General features: G+C 68.6%; 2 protein-coding genes across 3 annotated transcripts; one reads left to right on the top strand and one right to left on the bottom strand.

Moving 5' to 3' along the window:
• Positions 1-1,296: 1,296 nt before the first annotated feature.
• Positions 1,297-12,415, top strand: DBN1 (drebrin 1). Of its 2 annotated transcripts, XM_074155872.1 has the most exons (15): positions 1,298-1,437; positions 5,762-5,817; positions 5,917-6,029; positions 6,207-6,281; positions 6,360-6,506; positions 6,668-6,745; positions 6,845-6,996; positions 7,200-7,263; positions 7,403-7,462; positions 7,618-7,732; positions 9,083-9,220; positions 10,270-10,398; positions 11,454-12,013; positions 12,144-12,246; positions 12,345-12,415. In XM_074155872.1, exons 1-15 carry the CDS (start codon positions 1,352-1,354, stop codon positions 12,413-12,415), a joined length of 1,947 nt encoding a protein of 648 aa, XP_074011973.1. In that variant the 5' UTR covers positions 1,298-1,351. The 2 variants fall into 2 exon arrangements, with proteins under 2 accessions (XP_074011972.1, XP_074011973.1); XM_074155871.1 differs by lacking the exon at positions 9,083-9,220 and having other exon boundaries at positions 1,297-1,437.
• Positions 12,416-13,494: 1,079 nt separating this feature from the next.
• Positions 13,495-14,316, bottom strand: PRR7 (proline rich 7, synaptic). Its single transcript, XM_074156499.1, has 2 exons — positions 14,016-14,316; positions 13,495-13,883 (listed from the first exon to the last, which is right to left on the bottom strand). The coding sequence occupies exons 1-2, from the start codon at positions 14,314-14,316 to the stop codon at positions 13,495-13,497; spliced, it is 690 nt and encodes a 229-aa protein (XP_074012600.1).
• Positions 14,317-20,762: the final 6,446 nt, after the last annotated feature.

The raw sequence follows: 20,762 nt of genomic DNA, 5'->3' as shown, positions 1-20,762 counted from the left end.
GTCCCCGAGCGGGGTGCCACCACATCCACCCCCAAAGCCAGCTGAGCTGCTCGTGGGGTGCCTGCCACAGCCCCGGCCCCTGCGCCGGCCCCGGCAGCTGCTCCACAGCTGTTCACAAACTCTTGCAGCCTCTTAGGGCGGCTCCGGCTCTGGCCTGGCTCGGAAATGCTGGTGCAAGGAGGGCGTGCAGGCATGGGGGGAGCACAGGCAGGGCCCACGGCATCCTGTCCCACTGAGCTTGGGGGGGGGGGGGGCCCATCCACAGCCTGCTCTGAAGGGCTCGGTTCGGGAAGGGCCACCAACCTGCAGGGATCAGGCCGCTCCAGCACTGAGACCCCTTTGGCACGGTTCTGGTCCGGGATGTGGCAGTGCTGAGGGTCCGGGAGGGGGCGGGGGGGGGGCAGGGCAATGCTGCCTGCCCTGGACCCAGCCAGGAGCCCCCGCAGAGCCCTGCGTGGGTCAGTGCAAAAGCAACTTTGTGGGTTCACACAGAGACAAAACCTCCTGGAAGAGGCACGGTCGTGCGCAGCCTGGCAGGGTCCCGAGGGGACAGGGTGGGTTGGGAGTGGCAGGGATGGAGGGGCGGGCGGCAAAGCGGTCCCCACAAAGGCTGCACCCATAGATGCTTTGCACAGCAGCAAGGACATGGCTGGGTGTGTGGGGCAGAGCCCACGGTGCCGTGTCCTTGGAGAGGAAACCTCAGGGCACCGGGTCTCAGGGCAGAGGGGAGCTGAGGGCACAGGGTTCCTGATGTGCCATGTCCCCAGGGTGGAGGGGACACGGGGCAGGAGAGGGTCTGGGGTGCAGAGGAGCACCCAGCATGTGAGGTCCTCAGGGTGCAGGGTCCCGGGGAGGGGGTAGCACAGGGTCCCCAGGGCAGAGGAGAGCCCAGGGTGCAGAACCACCCGGGTCCAGGTTCCCAGGAGGCAGCTGAGCCGGGGTGAGTGTTCCCGGGGTTCAGGCTCTCTGAGGCGGGGGCAAAGCAGAGCCCAGGCTGCGGGTCCCATGGCTGCGGGATCCCGGGGGCGAGCCGTGTGCGGGGGGCAACCCGGGGCGGGGGCGATGCCGCCCGCACCCCGGGGGCCCCGGCTCGATGCCCGGCGGCGCAACCGGCGGGGTGCCCCGGAGGCGCCCCGGGGGCGCGGCGGGGGCCGGGGCGGGGGCGGGGGCCGGAGTGGGGGGGGGGCGGAGGGGGGGAGGGGGGGGGCGCCGTTCGCGGCGCTAGGACCGGGCGCGGCGGCGGGCGGAGCCTCCCCGCCGCTCGCCCCTCCGCCCGGCCGCTGCGGCAGTGTCTCGGAGGCGGGCAGGCGGCCGGTCCCTCCGGTCCCCCCGGCAGCATCCCGGCCCCGCCATGGCTGGCGTCGGCTTCGCGGCGCACCGCCTGGAGCTGCTCGCCTCCTACCAGGACGTGATCGGCGAGGACAGCCCCACCGACTGGTGAGCGCGCCCGCCGCCGCCGCCCCTTTGTCCCCGCCGCCGCCGCCGCCCTTTGTGCACGGAGCCGCCCGGTAACACCGGCCGCGCCCCGCGCTGCGCCCCCCGCCGCCCCGGGCCCGCGATGCCGGCAGCCCCGGCACACAAAGGCGGGCGGGGCGGCAGGGGGGGGGGGGTGTGTGTGCCCGGCCCGCCGCCCCCGGTGCCCGCACCTGCCCGCCGCCGCCGCACCGGGCCGGGGCGCGGTCCCCGCTTTGTCTGCGCCGGGCCGGCACGTGCGAACACCGGGACCCGCCGCCCCGGGGAGCCCCCGGCACGGCCCGACCACCCGCCGGGCAGCGAGCGCGGGGAGCGGGGGGTCCGTGCAGGGCGGGGAGGGCGCGGGGGTCCCCCCGGTGCTGGGCCCGGCCCCGGGTACCTCTCCATTGTCTGGAGCCGGAGCCGCGGGTAGAGGCGCCCGCGGGGGCGGATCGGGGCGCCCCCAGCCCGGCTCCGCTCCCCGCCGGCCTCGGCGGTGCCCCGGTAGCGGGCGGCACCTCTGCCCCAGCAGAGCGAGGCCTGCGACCATGGAGGATCGGGCATCCCTCCCCGGCTCCGCTACTCTCATCTCCTCGCCATCTCCTGGGGACCCCCATCCTCGGGTTCCCTCATCCCCAGGGATCGCGGTGAACTGGCCTGGGACCACCCTGCCGGGCTGGAGCTGCTGCCGGCGCGGGATGGGGGGTGGCCTCCCCCGGTGGGACCCCCCAGGCTGCCCTGCCCCTGCCTGCACCCCCCCGTGCTGGGCACCCTGTGCTGCGGGTGCTGGGGCCCGGCCGGATCCAGAACCTGCTGCAGCCGGTGCAGGATCCCGCAGGGAGCATCTCCCCACCGCCACCCCATTTCTCCCGGCACCCGCCTGCATCTCCCAGCCCCATCCGGGTGCCATGGGGCTGGCTGGGGCTGTTGGCCCCCAGAAACCCCTCCTTGTCCCACTTGGGTGCCTGCATCATGCGTGGGGGGTGCTGCTGGCACCCTGGGGTGCGTGCGGCTCACTGGGCAGAGCCAGGGTGCTGGGCAGCGTTGGGTGCGGGGTGCATGCTGTGTGTGCTGCTCTCTGGCCGGGGTGCATGCTGTGCACCCGATGCCCAGCTGGGGAGCACCCACTGCTCAGCTCGGGGGGCAGCCAGCACCCAGCTGGGGGCACCCAGCACCCACCAGGGACGCACGTCGCTCTTTAGCCAGGTCCCTGCTCTCAAGGCAGGGCTGGACGCTGCCCAGGATGTGTGGCCCTGTTCAAATCCCCCTCCCCGCCAGCCCCAGGTCTCCGGGGAGCCCTGTGATCCCGCTGCCAGCCCAAGGGCGCCGTGGGCGAGTGCGGTGCATGTTGCCGGCCAGGAGGCAGCTGTCAGCCCCGGCTACATCTCGCTTCCCGGCATCCGCTGCAAAGGAGCCCTCCCTGCCAAAGCTGCTGAGAGCAGCAGAAACAGTTCCCGGGAAGGCGAGCACTGGGGCTGGGCTCCCCCCACTCCTCCAGTGCTGAGCCCCAGCTGAGCAGCGAGCCCCTGCAATCCCCATCCGTGGGGCTGAACTTGCCCCATCATCCCCAGCCCCTCCATCCCACAGTCACCAGGGGTGCCCAGCTCTCGGTGCCAGTGGGAGCATCATCCCCGCTGAAGGGCCTGGGTGCGGGATGAGGACTGATGTTCGGGGGGCTGCCTTTGGCAGGGGTGATGGGGACCACCCCCGGGTGGTGGCCCAGCCTGGCTGAGCCAGGGGCTGTGAGGACACTGTGCTGGAGCCCAGCCCTGGGCTGGTGCCGGGGGATGCCTTGCTCTTGCCCAGCCGGGATCCCTGTGTTTAGTCTGGGATTCCCTCCGCCCCAAGCCCGGTCCTGGAGGGTCCGAGCGTCCCCTCCCCCTGCCCGGCCCCGCGGAGGCTGCTGGGGCCCATTACTCGATCAGAAAGGAATTTGGTGCTGCTTTCTGAGCACGCCGACTCCCTGGAGCTCCCAGCCACATTGGAAACACATGTGCCCGGGCTGGGGCAAGGCAGGCTGGGGCGATGCTCCCCCCCACTTCGGCCATGGTGAGAGGGGGCAGGAAGCAGTGGGTTCCCTGGGTGTTGGCACCCACAGGTACTGGTTTGCCTGCTCCGGTGAGCGATGGGGTTGTGCGAGGGCAGTGGGGCTGCTGTCCCCTTGGTGGAGTGATGGGGGTCCTTGCTGGAGTCCCCTGGCTACAGGGACCCCTCCTCCCTGGGCTGCTCGGGACACTTCACCCACGGGTGCCCCACATGCCCAGAGCCAGGGGGTGGGCAGGGACTGTATGGGTTGGGTGGAGGGATTAAAGCTGGTGGAAGGGGGTGATACATGATGCTGCCTGCACCCACTGTGCCATGGCTGATCCCCGCTGCCGGGGCTCATGGTGACGTTATTGGGCTGTGGGTCCCTGGGGCACACCTGGGGATGCTGCTGGTCCCAGCATGGCCCCGCTGGCCTCCGGACTGGAAACCTTCGGATCCTCCACCCCAGCGTGGGGTCGGGCCGTGCCATGCTCGAGGCACGGCTCTGTTTCTGCAGCAGTGCCCAGGTGATGGGACCCTGCCAAGACCCAGCTGCCTTGGGAGCACCCCTGGGTGCAGGCAGCAGCACCATGCTCAGGTGCCACCCCGCATGGCAGGGGTCCTGGGCAAAAAGAGCCGGCAGTGGGTGCCCCCAGCACCCACACAGGCTCCACAGGCAGCGACACTGTGGCTCTGCCCTACTTGTTTTCTCCTCTCCGCAGCCAGCTGCATCCCACCCTGCAAGCCCCCAACCTCTGCCTGTGGCCCTGGACTCCCGCAAACTGCTGCCATCCACCCCCATTCCTGGGGGATCACAGCAGGTCCCCTGGGCCGGGGTTGCAGTTGCAGGCAGGGGCCCCGGTTGCAGGCAGGGGCTGCATTTGCCATCCTTCCCCGGTGCAGGCATCGCAGATGACGCTTTGCAGCTGCTTTGCCAGCTCCAGGCTGGGATCCGGCGCCGGCTGGGGCGGCCGATTAGCAGGATCGGGATGTGCGGATTAAAGTCAATCTTGTTGGTGCAATTATCTGCGGCTCACTGCCGGGGGCTCAGGGGGTGGTGGGTGCCGGGAGGGAGGGAGGCCCCCTCTGTGACAAGCACCCACCTGCCTTCCCCTTGTTTTTCAGCTCTCGGGGTCCAGCCATGGCCCTGGTTTGGGGGGGACTCTGCCCATCAAGCCCCCCCCAGTTCCCATCCCTGAGCCCAGCCTCCGTCTGGAGGCTGCGAGCTCGGGTAAGAACGGATCTGCCGCGACACCATGGGGATTTTGGTGCTCCAGGAAGCACCGTGCGGGCGCCACCAGCAGAATGATCAGCAGAGCCGCCCGCCCGCCCGCCCCGGTGCAGGGATTGGGGGGGGGGGTGTCCAGCACGGGCGGTCCCGGCTTTCCGGGCGCAGCGCGTGACGGTGGCAGGCAGGTTTGGGTGCCTGCCAGGCCCCGGCAGGTCCCCGCTGCCTGCCTGCCTCCCCCGCTCCCCTCCGCTAATCACCTCGTCATCGGGGCGAGCTGCATCCCAGCTGGGATGGGGGGGGTTGCCATGGTGATGGAGGATGCTGGTTGCCTAGCAACATCCATCCCCTCGCCCACCCGCCTTGGACCGATTTGGCATGCGTCCTCCCCCCAGCCATAGCCGGTTTCATGCCCCTGGGGAGGTGCGGGCAGGCAGGGGGTCCTCATGGAGCCCCGGGGGGGCTGGCCAGGGTGCAGCAGGAGCAAGAGGGGGTTTCCCATCCTCCGGGAACGGTTTCCAAGGAACAGTCTCCATGACGGCCCCATCACACCCTGGCGGCACATTGATTTGCTGCTGCTGGTGCTCCAGCGTCCTCCCCCGGCCTGGTGCCTGCCGGGCCAGCAGCTCACGCAGCCAGGCATGTGAGCATCCCCAAGTTCCCTGCCGGGGCATGGGGCTGTCCTCAAAGCCAGTCGGTAACTGGTGGGGTCAGGGGGGGACAGAGACGGGTGTGTGATGAGCTGTGAGGCCGCTGTGCCTTGTGTCACGGTATGGCAGCCAGCTGGTTCCTGTGCCTGAGTGACCCTCTGTCCCCAACCTTGAGACCCTGACCCATGGCTGCCAGCCCGCAGGGTCAGGGGGGGATTGCCCCTGCCCACAGTCCTGCCTGTCAGCCTGGCCCTTTGTGATGGCGATGCACAAAGGGTTGGGATGGCTGTGCAGCAGCTTGGGGACACCTGGCCAGTACCCCACTGACCTCAGTGTTAGCAGGATGGGGAGGTGGGGGCATCCCACACTTCCCCTGGCCATGGCTCACCCACACTGGTCTCCCCAGGGCCCTCTACACATATGAGGATGGCTCCGATGACCTGAAGCTGGCAGCCTCAGGAGGTAAGGTCCTCTGTCCCTGCAGCCAGCTTGACTCTGCCGGCATTGTCCCCGGCAGCCATTCTGGTGCTGGGTAGACGTGGGCTGATGGTGCTGTGCCAGGTGGAGGTTTGCTGGAGCTCTCTGGCCACTTTGAGATCCAGAAGGTGATGTATGGCTTCTGCAGCGTCAAGGACCCCCAGGCCGTGCTCCCCAAATATGTCCTCGTCAACTGGGTGAGTGGGGAGGCCATGCTGGGGAGGTCTGTGCCCACCAGGGCTGCAGTGTTGGCAGGGATATGGCTGGGTGTGAGGGAGCCCATGGTGCGTGCGTGTGGGTACCCCACAGTCCTGCTGCCCCATGGTGGTCAGTGGGGCGGGGGTCACCCTGCCACTCCTCCCCGGCTACCACAGGTGGGCGAGGATGTGCCAGATGCCCGCAAGTGTGCCTGCGCCAGCCACGTGGCCAAGATCGCCGAGTTCTTCCAGGTGGGTGACACCGGGGAAGGGGACGATGCTGTTGGGGCACTGATCCTGGTTGCTGATGGCCGCTCACCCCCCCCCCAGGGCGTGGATGTCATCGTCAATGCCAGCAGCGTCGAGGACATCGACCCGGGGGCCATTGGGCAGCGGCTCTCCAACGGGCTGGCCCGTGTCTCCAGCCCAGTGCTGCACCGCCTGCGGCTGCGGGAGGACGAGAACGCCGAGCCCGTGGTAATGTCCCCATGGCAGCGATGGCGATGGCGGCGGGCGCGGGGTATCCCTCCCGCCCGGGGCTCCTGTCTGCCACAGTCCGTCACCCCGTGTGCCGCTTACTGTTGTTCCCCCTCGCTGATCCCAGCCCCTCCACCCCCCCCGCCTCTCCTCCGTCCCAGGGCACCACTTACCAGAAAACTGATGCCACCGTGGAGATGAAGCGGCTCAACCGGGAGCAGTTCTGGGAACAAGCCAAGGTGGGGTACGGGACTGGGCAGCCGGTGGCCCCCGGGGAATGGGGTGAGCCACCGGCTAGCTGATGGACAGCCCTGTCCTTCATCCCCCGCTTCCACCAGAAAGAGGAGGAATTGCGTAAGGAGGAAGAGCGGAAAAAGGCCCTGGATGCCCGGCTGCGGTTTGAGCAGGAGCGGATGGAGCAGGAGCGGCTGGAGCAGGAGGAGCGGGAGCGGCGCTACCGGGAGCGGGAGGAGCAGATCGAGGAGCACAGGCACGGTGGGGGCTGGGGTGGGGGGGCTGTGTCCCATGAGATACGGGATGGTCACACACACAGAGGATGCTTGTGCACGTGCCGCAGGCGGCTGGGTGGGTGCATGGGTGTTTGTCCCCACCAAGGATGGGGCTGGGAGAGGGTTGGGGGGCAGGGGCTGGCAGGAGCCGGTGCCCAGCCCCTCTCCCGTGCCCCCATCGCAGGCGGAAGCAGCAGAGCATGGAGGCAGAGGAGGCCCGGCAGCGCCTGAAGGAGCAGTCCATCTTCGTAAGTGTGGTGGTGGGCACGGGGCCGGGGTCAGAGCCAGAGCTGCCGCCTGGTACTGCCCTCCCAGGAATGGCTTTTCCCAGCCGGGCCCCCAGGGTGTCCTGGGGCCGGGGAGGGGTGACACCATGTGTCTTTCCAGGGGGAGCAGCAAGAGGAGGACGACAGGCAGCAGCTCAGGAAATCGGAGTCGGAAGTGGAGGTGAGTCCAGTGGTGACCATGCCTGGTCCCACTCCTTGCTCCCCAGCCAACAGTGCCCACAGCTGGATGGGAACCAAGCTGGGGGGTACATGGGGGATGGTCCCACAGCTCCATGGCACCAGGGCAGTGGGTCTCAGCCTCCTCTGTCCCTGCAGGAGGCTGCTGCCATCATCGCTCAGCGGCCCGACAACCCCCGGGACTTCTTCAAGCAGCAGGAGCGGGTGGCATCGGGCAGCAGTGACACCATCTCACCGGGCAGCCACAGGACAGGTGAGGTACTGGGGGGCTGCAGGGACCAGGGGGGGCACAGAGAGGCCGGGGGGTCTGCGGGTTGCGGAGCAGGTGAGTGCAGTGCTGCTGGGGCTCCCCGCAGCTCAGCAGGTCACAGCAGATCTGGGGGGCACCAGGGCTGTGATGCTGGGGGGGCAATGTCCCCTCTTCTGTCCCTGGTGCCATGATGGGGGCTGCCAGGGGCACGAGGATGGCAGGGGGTTGTCCTGCTCTGCTGCACCACCACCACCACCGCCGCCGCCACTACCACTGCACCTTGTGGCCCCTGCTGCCGGGGCGGCTTGTCAGGGGCTGGATGCCAGGGGGAGGTCTTCTGCAAGGGTGGGGTGCATCCCGCTCCCTGCTTGCTCGAGTGTCATCTGCCCACCCATCACGGCATCGCGCCGACAGCCAGGCTGGCAGCATGGTCAGGGTGCAGCTGAGGTGGCACCCAGCAGTCCAAGGGGGGGTGGCTTGGGAAGGAAACTCTTCCCACAGGGTCAGATAAAAGGGACAGGAGCCAGTGGGACATGTGTGGGGCGCCACTGTGGCGGTGCAGAACACCCCGCTTTTGGATCAAGGTGATGCCAGCAGGTCTCTGGCCATGGCAGTGGGTCTGTCCCTGCAGAGGGATGGCCATTATGGGGGTGGCTGGGAAGGGGTGCCCCTTGAGCAAGCTGGGCTGCCCCACAGTCTGGGGTCAAGCCCTGGGACTCTCTTTGTGGCTCTAGGGCATGGGCTGGCTGTCCTGGTGGGCACCTCCAGCTGTGGGGCCACATGATGGGGCCGCGCTGGGGATCATGCTGGGGGGGCTGTGCTGGGGGGGGCTGTGCCATGGGGCTGTGCCAGGGTGGGGTGGGAACCTGTGATGTGTCTTCTTGCTGTGGGGTCATGCCATGGGCTGTACCATGGGCTGTGCTGTGGGGCTGTGCTGTGGTGTTGTGCCTCGGGGCAGTGCTGTGGGGCTGTGCCATGGGTTGTGCTGTGTGTTGTGGCCAAGCTGTGGAGCTGTGCCGTGGGTTGTGCCATGGGTTCATGCTGTGGGGCCGTGCTGTGGGGCCATACTGTGCCTGAGCAGACAGTTGGCCCCGTGGCCATCTCTGGCCTCTCTCTCCACCTGGCTACTTAATGCTGCCTCCTGTCCTTCTGTCCTTCTGTCCTGCTGTCTTTCTGTCCTCGTGTCCCACCATCCTCCTGTCCTGCTGTTGGTGCTGCCTCCCATCCTGCTGTCCTCCTGTCCCGGTGCCCCGGTGCCCCGGCCCCACCATGGCCGCGCTGAGCAGGGACTGATCCATCTCTTTGCTCTCTCTCTCTCTCCGTCCGTCCGTCTGTCTGTCTTTCTCTCGGCAGGTCGTCTGCACTGTCATTTCATAAAGACAGCTGACAGTGGGCCGCCTTCTTCCTCCTCCTCCTCCTCCTCCCCCCCGCGGACCCCTTTCCCCTATATCACCTGCCACCGCACCCCAAATCTCTCCTCTTTCTTCCCATGTAGGTAGCTGGGAGCCCCCGGGCATGCAGCTCCAGGGGGGCCAAGCCGTGGGCAGCTGGCCCACAGCCCACCTCAGCCCCACAGCACACCAGGCCGGGGGGGTTGTGAGGACGGAGCCACCGGACCGACGGCAGAGGCAGCACCCCTCCCATGGGCACCCTGAGAGGGCTGGGCACCCAAGTCGGGGCTGTACCCACACCCGTGGGCACCCTGAATGCCCCATCTGGGGCTGACCCCACAGTGGGCGCCATGCCCCTGGGGTGGGGGAAAAGTGGCAGGCTGTGCCTGTGGGGCTGGCTGTGCCTGTGGTACGGGGAGGGGGCACCAGGCAGGCTGTGCCCATAGGACAGACGGGGAAAGGACAGAGCCGTGCCTGGTGAGATGATGCTCTGCCATGGGATGGAGCAGGCTGTGCCCATGGAATAAAGGGGGCACAGGGCAGGCTCTGCAGACGGAGCAGACAGAGGTGGGGCAGGCTATGCCCATGGGGCATGTCTGGCTGTGCCCATGGAGGAGAAGGGGTCAGGGCAGGCTGTGCCCTGGACCACACAGGACTGTGCCCGTGGGGCAGCAGGGGATGGAAAAGGCTGTGCCCAGGATCGTGTGGGGCTGTGCCCATGGGGCAGAAGGAGCCAGGCAATGCCTGGGGCCATGTGGGGCTGTGCCCCTTGGCCAGGGGGCAGTGGGGCACAGAGCTGTGCCTGCAGAGGAGAGGCTGTGCCAGGGCCCAGCTGGGCGATGCGTGGGCAGGGCTGGCATGTGCCACAGCAGGTACGGGGCTGCCTGTCCCCATACCTGGCAGATGCAGGGGCTGCGGCTGCATGGGGCCGGTGGGGATGCCTGGGATGTGGGTGGCACAGTGGTTGCTGCACCCCTGGGTGCCTCTGCCCTGCCACCGCAGGAGGGGACGATGCGGTGGCAGGTACATGGAGACATGCATTTGACAGCTCGTGGCTGCACTGGCATGGGGCAGGAGCAGGGGTGGCGGGTGCTGGATCCTCCCAACGTGGGCAGCTCCCCCACGCCACCCCATCTCCCTTGTCCGCAGGCAGCCAGTCGGACTACCGCAAGGCCTCGGCAGCGGGCTGCAGCCCCTGCGAGCCCAGCCCGGCCGCCACGCCGCTGGGCGAGCCGGGCACCCGTGCCTCGGGCCACGAGACGCCGGCAACGCCCAAAGGTGGGCACAGGGCTCCCACTGCTTGCCCCTGCCTGGGGCTGTCCGGGCACATCCCTGCAGTTCCTGGCAGCGTGTCCCCCCGCTGCAGCCCCCTCGCATCCTCTGCAGCCCCTGCTGCAGCCCCAATGCTTTCAGCCCTGCCACCCTCCCTTGCATCGCTGAGTGCATCCATGCTGTCCCATCTGCATCCCTTGGTATAGCCCCCGCCGTCTGCTGTATCCCCCGGCGTATCCCCGCCGTATCTGCTGCTCCGTGCCGGTGCATCCCCGCCGTCTCTGCTGCATCCCCCTCCCCAGTGCATCCCCGCCGTTATTGTTGCATCCCTGCTGGCTCCAGTGCATTTTCCAACACTGGTGCATCCCTGTTGGCTCTGCTGCACTCACCCCATGCACCCTCCCATCTCCAGTGCATTGCCCCAGCCAGTGCATCTCCGCTGTCGCCAGTGCATCCCCCCCGCCCCTCACTACATGCCTTCCGACTCTTCAGCATCACCCCAGTGCACCCCAGTACTCTCTGCCGCATCCCCCCCAATGTGACTCTGCCCTATCTGTGCCATCCCCCAGTATCCCCCTGCCAGTGTTGCTGCTGCCCACCATGCATCCCCACTGTCCCACTGCATCCCCAGCGCATCCCAGCCAGCTCTGCTGCATCCCCCCGTGTGTCCCAGCTGCTCCCCACTGGTCGCTTTGCATCCCTTGGTGCATCCCAGCTTTCCTTCCTGCAACTATCCGGGGCACCCCTCCACACTCCACCCCCTGCCCCGTGCCTCCCAGCCACACATCCCCCCCCCCAGCAAGGCCCAGCCAACCCCACTCCCCCCACACACCTGACCCACTCCCCAAAGGATCACCTTGTCCCCTCTGTCCCCTGTGGTGTGTGCCATCGGTCCCCTCCCGGCACAGCCACTCCCACCCATCCCTGCAGCATCTCCCCATTTCTCCCAGGCCAAAGAACCACCCCCATCCAGCTGCAGCCCCTTCCCCAGGTGTCCCCCCAGCCCTGGATGAGGAAGGGGATCTGTCCCCACTGACCGCTGTCATCCATCCCCCTTGCAGACTCCCCCAGCCCCAGCACCCAGGAGACCGGGCCAGCCGCCCCAGAGCAGCACTGGCCCTTCCCGGGTCCCGAGGACAAGGCCACCGAGCCCCCTGGGGACGAGCCTGACCCCAGGCCGGCGTGGACAGCAGGGGTTGATGCCCTGGGGGACCTGGTGACCCTGGAGCCCACCGAGCCCTCCCCACCACCTGTGGCCGCCGAGCCCCAGCCTGGGGAGACCCCCAACCCCGAGAGCCTCATCGACCTGTGGCAGAGTGACGGGGAGACCACCCCTGCTGCCTGGCCCCTGCCTGCCACCCCCGTCCCTGAGGGCCCCCCAGCCACGCTGCCCGACGAGGGTCCCCTGCTGAGCCTGGATGAGCTGCCTGAGCCCCCCGCCACCTTCTGCGACGCGGAGCAGGAGGAGGAGGAGGAGGAGGCAGCGGGCAGAGGGGACCCCCAGCCCCAGGGGCTCAGCTGTCAGCGTGCCCCTCAGGAGGACGCCCAGGGCCGGGAGACCCCCCCCATCACCAATGGGGAGATGGCCCCCAAGGATGGGACGCCAGGTCGTGGGGAGCAGGTGAGCTTCATCGGGGGGGGGGGAGGGGGGGAGTGGGATGGGAAGGGGATGTCAGGAGGGTGATGGAGTGGTCTGGGGGAGGGGTGGGATATATCCTGACCGCCTGCACCTACACCCTCCCCCCCGCCAGGCCAGCGAGGGCTACTTCAGCCAGTCCCAGGAGGAGGAGGTGCCTCCCCCTGAGGAACCATCCGCCAAAGCCCCCCAGCCTGTCTTCTACAACAAGCCCCCAGGTGAGTGGGGGTGGTGGTGGTGGGGGGGGAAGCTGTCCCATTGTGGGGCACTCCGTGTCGCCCTGACACCACCCCCCCCCATCCTCCCTGTCCCTCAGAGATCGACATCACGTGCTGGGACGCAGACCCCCTGCCCGAGGAAGAGGAGAGCTTCGGGGGGGGCCTGTAAGCCCGAGCCCCGCTGCTGGTGCAGGCAGCCCGCCCCAGCTGGTGCGGGGTGTGGGGGGGCCGCAGCCGGGGGCCGGGCCCCCCCCTCGCCCCGCCGGGGCCCCGCAGGATGAGGTCTCCGGGTGGGGGCCGCCCCGCTGTGCCCCCGCCCCGGGGCACCTTTTACAGCCCCCCCCCCCCCCCCATCTCTTTCTCTCTTTTTTAAGTTGTCGATAGGAGCCGTGTCAGCCCATCCCTGCCCTTAGCAATCCCCCCCCAGCTGCCCCAGATCCCCTTTGAGGAGGGGGGGGGGCATGCTCGCATTCCCTGCCCGGCTGTGGGATGGGGTCCTCGTTCTCTTCGTGCCCCCCCGAGAGCCCCCCCATACTTTGCACGAGTTCAAAAAAAAAAAAAAAAAAAGGAATAATAATAAATGAATATGGCAATAAAGTGACCCAACCGAGGCGAGGCTGCGGCCGGCGGCGCTCCCCCCTCTCCAAAACCCGGTGGGGAACTGGTGTGGGGTTTTTGCCCTCCCCCATCCTTCCTCACCGGGAGCCCCCTTTCCTCCCCCCCCCGCTTGGCCCCCGCTTGGCCCCTCTCCTCCCCTCCTACGGTAACTGTTTTTGGAAAGCACAAGTTCTGTACCGGCAGTGTGCTCATGTCTGTTAATAAATAAAGCGACTCCCACGGGGGCTGCAGCCTGCTGGGGGGGGGTGCTGGAGCCTGCTAGAGGGGGGGGGCTGGGAAGGGCTGAGGGAGGGGGGCACTGGCTCGGGGGGGGTCCTGTGATGCCAGCCCGCCGGGAGGCAAACCCGAGCCACAAACTTTTATTCTCAAACTGTAACAAACAAAAAATTTAAGAAACAGAGCAGAGTCCAGGTCCCCAGCACCCCCGGCCATGGGGGGACCAGTGGGGGCCAGACGGGGAACCAGCCCCTTCCGCGCCGGCAGCGATGGCCCACACCGGGGCGGGCGTCCCCGGGGTGACGCGGGCAACCGAAACCAACACCACCACCACCACCCCCACCCCCCCCCCCCGCCCTCCCTGGTGCCAGAGGGGCACCCGCAGCAAGGTCCAGGGGTCCCTCGGGGCCACCGTTAGACAGCGGTAGTCCTGCCGAAGAGGGGCATGGAGACCGGGAGGTGCCAGGGTCCCGGCTCGTAGGTGTCCCTGCTGCTGAGCTCCGAGTCCGTCCAGCTGGGAAACATGCGGGGGGAGCACTCTGCCTGCAGGTAGAGGTCCGGGCAGGCAGGGCCGGGGCTCGCCGAGCGGGGCAGGTGCAGCGCCGAGCCGTAGCCGGCATCCAGGAAAAGGGGTTTGTAGCTGGGGGGCTGCTCCTGCTTCTCCAGCCGCTCGTGGCTCAGGAAGGGGGCGTTGATTTTGCGGTAGAGCCCCCGCGTGTCCATCAGCACCTCGCTGTACGGCGGGGGGGGCTCCGCCATCAGTAGTGCTTCCTCGTAGCACGGCGGCTTCGACAGGTCTGACTCTGCAAGGCAAAGACCCCCCCGGACCCCTGCTGCCATCAGTGCTGCACCCTCGCTCTCGTGCCATGTACCCCCACCAAAAAGAGGGAGGCGCGCGCTCCGGGGCTGCCGAGAGCCCCTTCCTTGCTCCTTACCGTGCCGGCAGCTCCAGGGTCGGGGGGGTGGGATGTGGTGGTGGGGGTGATGATGGTGGGGCTCGAGGCGGAGGCGGTGGGGAATGGCGATGCCGGGGGGGCTGCCCCCATAACCTTCATAGTGCAGCGGCTCCAGCTCCAGTGCGCGCAGGCTCTGCTCCCGCAACCGCTCCTCCTGCTGCCGCTTCACCCGCCGCCGCAGGTAGCTGCAGAAGCAGCACAGCAGCACGATGAGCCCCCAGATGAGCCAGAAGCCCGCGAAGCAGGTGAGGAAGGTGTAGGTGCCCTGGGACATCACCATCTTGGCTGCCTCTCCTTGCCCTTGGGGTAGGGGATGGGATGCTCAGGGTGGCGGCAGGGCCAGGACAGGACCCGATGCTGTCAGGGCTACCGAGGGCATCTCCCTGGGCCGTGCCCGGCGGTGTCTCCTCCGGCCCGCGGGCGCCTGCCGTCAGGGGTCCGTCCTCGCCATGGAGCCAGGGGGGGCTGGAGTGGGTGGGTCAGGCGTGGGTGCGCTGGGCAGGTGGTGGGGCAGGGGGCCGGCAGGGTGGGTGGCGGGGGGACAGGGCCGGCGGGGTCCCGCTGCCCATCGCTGGGAGGGGGCCGTTGGGGAGGGGGCCCTGCAACGAGACAGACGTGAGCGTGAGCGTGGCGGGAACGCGGCCGCCCCGTTCCCATGGCGACTCGCTCCACATGCGCAGCGGCACCCGCAGCCGGCGGGGAGCTGTGCCCAGCCCCATGCGCATCCCCGCTGTCGCCCCCACGGCTGCAAACCTGCACACACACACCCCCTCCAGCACCCCACCACAGCACTGCCGGGCACCCCAGGGCAGGAGACGAATGCTGTGGCCCCATAGCATCGACGCCCTCGAGGTCACGATGCATCCGCTGGCATCCTTCCCCTCCTGCCCACCCAGTGCACCCCCAATCGGCTGCAGAGCCCAGGCAGCTTGGCCCCTGTGCTGCCCAAAGCGGAGTGCCCCGGGGTGTCCAGCGAGGACAAGAGACGTGTGGAGCCAGTGGCCAGCTGCCTGCGGCACGTGGCACTCGTGGGAGCACGTGCATCATGGCCATCACTGGCATCACAGCCATCAGCGATGGTCAGGGGATGGTGGCACCCCAACATGGTGATGGGGGGGTGGGGGTGGCAGCGATGCAAACCATCACCCCTGCCATGTCCCTGCCTTTAGGCAGGGTGACAGCTCAGTCATGTCCAGCCGAGCATCAAACCAGGACAGAATGTGCCGGGGGTGGGGGGGCTGTGCACATCAGCAAGCAGGGAGCAGCACCCATGGGTGCTGGCAGGCAGGCACGCACGTAAGCACCCATCAGGATTATTATTATGGTGGTGGGGGAGAAAACGGGCTTAATGCTGGGGAGCAGGGAGGAGGGCGAGTGCTGGAGCGGCGGTGGCCAAGGGCAGGGCAACCACAGAGGTGCCGGGGCTCCCACGTGCCTCCACTCAGTTAAGGGGGGCAGAGTCCCCAGCCACCCCATGGGGCAGGGTCACATGCTGGCGAGGGGACTGTGGCGAGGCCACCAGTGCTGTGGGCCAGAGGGAAGGGCAGCGTGGCCGGAGGACCGAGCCCAGCCGGAAGGAAGGAGTGATGGATGCATGGATGGGGGAAGGAAGGGGCCGGGGAGCCCCAGCCACGCTCTGGCGGAGGCTGCTTCATTACGCAGACAAAAGCGGGGGCTGAGGCAGCATCAGGATGTTGGGTCTTTAGGGGGGTGGGGGTGCCCCTTTCCGGGGTGCCCCAAGCCGCCACCGCTGCCTGGCTAAGGCCAGCTCGGTGAGGGCAGAGCTCGCCGGCCCCGACTGCAACAGGCTCCCTGCCGGCAGCCTGGGTATCCCCGGGGGTGGGGGGGGTGGGGGGCATCGTGCGGGAAGGGCCGTGGGTCGGGCACCGAGGTAACGGCCGAGGGGACACCGGGAACCGGGACAGGGCGGGCAGGCGGCGCCTGGGGACCGGGGGCGTTTGCAGCTGGGGCGTGCGGGAGGGGAGCGAGGCTGCCGTGGCCGGGGACGTGCGGGCTGGGGGAGGCGCGGGGCCGGGCTAGGAGACACCCACGCCGGGCGGGGAGCGGACCGGCCGCCAGGCTGGGAGCAGCCGCCGAGTCGGGTCCCGCCGGTACCCCCGGGCCGCCCCGCTACCCCCCGACCGCGGCCTGGGCCCCACTGCCCGCGTCGCATCCCCGCCCGGTGCCTCCGGCGGAAGGGGGACACCCCGGCGGGGACCTCCCCGCTCCCGATGCCGGGCGCGGCAGCCCCCTCCTCCTCCTCCTCCTCCTTCCCCGCGGCGCGCGCCCGCCGGGGACGGACCGGAGGCGCGCGCCCCCGGTACGCGCCGCGCGCCTCCGACCCGGCCCCCGGTTATCGGTGGCCCCGCGCGCCCCCGCCCCGGCCCCGCTGTCCCCGCGCCGCGCAACAGGCGGAGGTGCCGCGCCCGCTCCCTCCGCGGCTCCCGTTACCGGCGGCGGCGGCGCACGTGGCTCAGGCGGCGGGCGGCGGCGGCGGCTCCATAGGGCGGCGGCGGTGGGGGAGGTGAGGGGGGGAAGGAAGGGGGTCCCGGTGCGCGCCCCGGTGCGCGGCGCCGCCGCCGCCTCCCGGCGCTGCCTTTGTCTCCGGTGAGCGCTCCCGCGCCGCCGCCGCGCGCCGCCCCGCCCGGGCTCCCGCCCCGCCGCTCCGCCCCGCCCTCGGCTCGGGGAGGGACCCGGCGGGCCCCCCGCACCCCCGCCCCGGGACCCGCCGCCGAGCGGGGGGTACCGGAGGGGGGAACGGGCATTGCCGCGGGAATCCCCCCCCGCCCCCCTCCCCTTCCGGGGAACGGCCGCGGGATGCCGGTGGCGTGAGGGCTGTGGCATCCCCGGTGGTGGCCGCGGGAGCCCCACGGAGTGGGGGCTGGGGATCCCCGGGAGACGGCCCCACGGTCCGGGTGGGGTGACGGACCTGAGATGCCCTGTCGGGCGATGCCACCGGCTCCCCCATCCGCTGGCCGTGCACTTGCCCCGGGGGTGGCCGTGGGGAGCCAGGGGGTTCCGGTCACCCACTCCCCCGGTCCCAGCCGCAGCGCAGGGACACTGGCAGGGAGGGCAGCTCAGCCGCTAACCAGACCTTAACAGCCCCCCCCCCTCCCCGGGACACTGCAGCGGGACACGTGGCTGTGCCCTGAGGACAGTGAGGGTCAGAGGTGGCACTGGGTGACATATAGGGCTGCCCTGGGGGCACCCTACACCCTGGGGGGCTGCTCTTGCCCCCATGCAGCCCCCTTGCCCTCCTGGTCTGAGTCCTCATCCCCCTGCGCTAGGGCTCTCTCACCTCTTTGCTGGTGGGGGGCACATCACCAGCTGTTCTGGGTGGTCACAGCCCCCACGGGAGACACCCCCCCCCAGGACTGCACCCACTCCAGGGGCAAGAGCACCCCCTCTCCCGCTGCTGTGCCCTGATGCCATGGGGCTGTGCCAGGAGCAGCAGGACCGTGGTTACAGGGCAGAGCTGTGCCAACCCTGGGGCCACCAGTGTTCGTCACATGCCAGGGCCAGAGGCCGGGTGGGTGACGGCGTGCGGGTGCCCAGCGGGGGTGCCCCACGCAGGCCGTGACCCTGCCGCCACTTCCTCCCCGTGGGCAAGGCGGCAGGCGCCCGCTGCGGCCGAACACACGGCGCCTTGTTCTGCCAGGACCCGGCCGGAAGGACTTCCTCCATCCCGGCCAGGGGATGACGACCCGGGGAAGCCGGGCACTGGCAGCCCGCTCCCACCACAGCCGAGCAGAGCGGCTCCGGCTCCGGCAGCCAGCCAAGCCCCGCCACCTCGCTCGGAGCAGGGCCATGGTGGCCGCGTGTCCCCCTGTCCCCTCGGCTCCGGCCCCGACTCACCTTGCTGGAACTCGTCTCCTGTGACCGGACCTCACAGCGTGGCCATGGCAGCCCGGCAGCGACGGCTCGGCGGTTGTGGGGGGGCTCGAGCAGCACCCACGGCGAGCAGGGGGCTGCGGCCATGCAGGGGAGGTTGGGTGCTCCCTCGGGGCACGGGTAAGGTGGAGGCGGGGGGCACGGTGGGGCCCGCGGGCATTGTCAGGCCAGAGGAGCCAGGCCTCCGGCCCCGTCAGTGCCGGGGGCCGGGAGCTGCCTTCCCCTTCCCCACGGCGGCGGGGGGAGGCAGGCGGGGGAGCGCTCCCCGAGCCACATGGTGGGCTGGAGGAGGAGCCGTTGCCCAGGCAACAGCTGAGAGCATCCTTCACCCCTGAAAATCGTGTGCCGGCGCTGCTGCCACAGCCCCGCAGCTCAGGGCAGCGCCCCGGACTCCCCCCCCCCCCCCCCCCCTTCCTCAGCACCCCAGGGCCCACCCAGAGCTTGCCCAGGGCCTGTTGTGTCCGTGGGGCCCAACCTCACCAGTTCCAGCTTTGGCTGTACACCAGCACACCCCACCCCCCCTCCTGCACACTGCTCTCCCCCAGCAAGGACAGGAAGAGGGACAAGGCATCCCCCAAACACTGAGGCTGGGACACACCTGGGCTGGGGGGGACTGGGGACAGACAAAACCCCTTCCCTGCCCCACTCACGGCTAAGCCATGGGCTGCCCACACCCGGCCCTGCCTGCAGAGCCACGCTGGCCATGTGACAGGCACCACTAACATGTTGGTGACCCCAGGACCTTGGCGCCAGGGTGCCACAACCCAGGCAGTGCTGGTGGGGGCAGCGCAGGCAGCCCTGGCCAGTGCAGTGGGAGCATCAATCCCCAGGCAGTCCCCATCCCCCCACCCTGCCTTCTTTCCTTCCACGGCTGCAGAAAATTCCTGGATTTTACCCCAAGATGCCCCCTCCGAGTGTGAGAACTCCTCCTCGGCCCGCTCCCATAGCAACTGTTCCCTAGCTACCCAGTCGCACTTGCTATTCTCATCCCGGTGCAGCTGTGTGTGGCCCCCCCCCGCGCTGCGCACAGGGCTGCCGAGGCTGCCGCCGGCCCCACCGCCGACCCCCATCCCCAAAGCCACCCTGCAGCCGCCCTGACCAGGCTGCCCCCATTCACAAGCTCCCCCATGGCAAATGTTGTGACCCTAACCCTGCTCACGCTGTGTCCCCCACTTCGAGGGGCTGTCCCTTGGGCTGAGAAGGCAGTGCTCCAATACTGGCACAAGGTCCCCCCCCCCCGAGCTGCGATGCACAGCATCCGGAGAGGGTCCCACAGCGCACCAGTGACAGCCCTGGGGGGGGCTGTGCTGAGGGCAGACAGGGGAGCAGGGCAGGGACATGCCTCAAAGGGGACCACAGCAGACACAAGCACCCCAATGGCACAAGGTCTTGTACCCCTCATACCCCTGCACCGACCCAAACCACCCAGCAGAAGCCACCGAAGGCCACCCGTGGTCCCTGGGGCTCAGCATAAGCCCTTGCCCTGGAGGGCAGCCCCAGCCCCTCCCCGAGGAGTGGAGCACCAAGCAGAGCCCATGGCACCCCAGGAATGGGAGTCCCTGCTCCTCCTCCTCACAGCCACCAACCCTGTATGGCCCAGAGTGGCCCCCCCCTCACCCCCCGCATGATACGACAGCAACACAAGGCACAGCGAATCTTACACTTAACAAAAGGTTAAAAATTTAAATACTCTCCAACTTTAGTGCAAGGCAAGCACATGATACCACAGGTCCAAGTAGGTGCTCAGCCCCCCCGGGGGGCCTGGCTCAGAACGAGCACGAGGCAGCAGCACGCACATGTGCACACACACGTGTGCATACACACACACACACACACAGACGAGTTATTGCTTAGGACACAGCTGGGATGAGTGTGCACAAGAGGGGATAGGACTAGCAGAAGGGAGAGGTGAGCCGAGACCCACGCTGTTCCCCAGGGACACGCAGGGCTCCAGCCCCACCACTCCTGCCCTGTCCAGGGGCACGGGAGCTGTGCTGACTCCCTGGGACCGCTGGGGACACACACTAAACTGGTACAGGGGACAGGCTGGTCCCAACCCCGTTCATTCTTGTGTCACAGCTCACAGCATGACCCCGGGAAGGGACATTCCCTTTACCACAGCTTTGCTCCCTGAGAGCAGGGTCCCTTATGTGTCCTCTGACACCGAGCTGGGCCTGGGGACCACGGCACCCTCAGCACGCACAGATGGCTGGTCCGGAGCTGGTGGAACCGCGCCGGGGCTATCCTGTGCCACACTGGGGATCAGACCGACCCTTTGGACCCAGAAGCAGGTACCTTCCGAGCTGTGTCCCACACTGTGCCACCAGCATCCTGCCAGCGGTCTGAAGAGGGGGCCGGGATCAGCTCCCCGGAGCTGGCAGCATGTGCGAGACGAGGCAGGAGGAAGCAGGCTCCGGCAGACAGGGAAGCAGGGATGAGGCAGTGACGTTCTGCTGCCAGGATGCAATGGTAGACGCTTTGGCACAGCACTTTCCTGTGCCTGGGGGCTGAGCAATGGACTCCGCTGGAGCCAGGGACGCCTCAGCACGGCCAGAAAGGTCCAGGAAAGATGCTTTAGGCACCTCAAGGCACAGAAGGCCTCTGCCCAGGACTCCCTGGTACAAAGCTGGGACTGTCACTCCCCCCATAGGAGGACATTTGTGCCTGTGACAGGGTGGGGGCAGTGCAGGCCCCCACCTATAGATTAAAAAATGACATGTGATATGTACAGACTGACATATATAAATATACACCAAACCTGCAGCGCCACTTCGGCACCGTGGAATGTGTCAGCAGAGCTGCTCCAGCCTGGCCTCGGCCCACGCCGGCACAATC

The sequence above is a fragment of the Numenius arquata genome, chromosome 11 (assembly GCF_964106895.1).
Source record: "Numenius arquata chromosome 11, bNumArq3.hap1.1, whole genome shotgun sequence".
NCBI lineage: Eukaryota > Metazoa > Chordata > Aves > Charadriiformes > Scolopacidae > Numenius > Numenius arquata.
The sequence above is the reverse complement of the archived record's forward strand: the minus strand, read 5'-3'. Positions and strand labels throughout refer to the sequence as shown.

Coding starts and splice junctions, on each gene's coding strand:
- PRR7 (XM_074156499.1), bottom strand. CDS start 14,316: ATGGTGATGTCCCAGGGCACCTACACCTTCCTCACCTGCTTCGCGGGC. Junction 13,884..14,015: donor ACCCTGGAGCTGCCGGCACG/GTAAGGAGCAAG, acceptor TTTGCCTTGCAG/AGTCAGACCTGTCGAAGCCG.
- DBN1 (XM_074155872.1), top strand. CDS start 1,352: ATGGCTGGCGTCGGCTTCGCGGCGCACCGCCTGGAGCTGCTCGCCTCC. Junction 7,733..9,082: donor ACCGGGCAGCCACAGGACAG/GTGAGGTACTGG, acceptor TTCTCTCGGCAG/GTCGTCTGCACTGTCATTTC. Junction 10,399..11,453: donor GACGCCGGCAACGCCCAAAG/GTGGGCACAGGG, acceptor TCCCCCTTGCAG/ACTCCCCCAGCCCCAGCACC.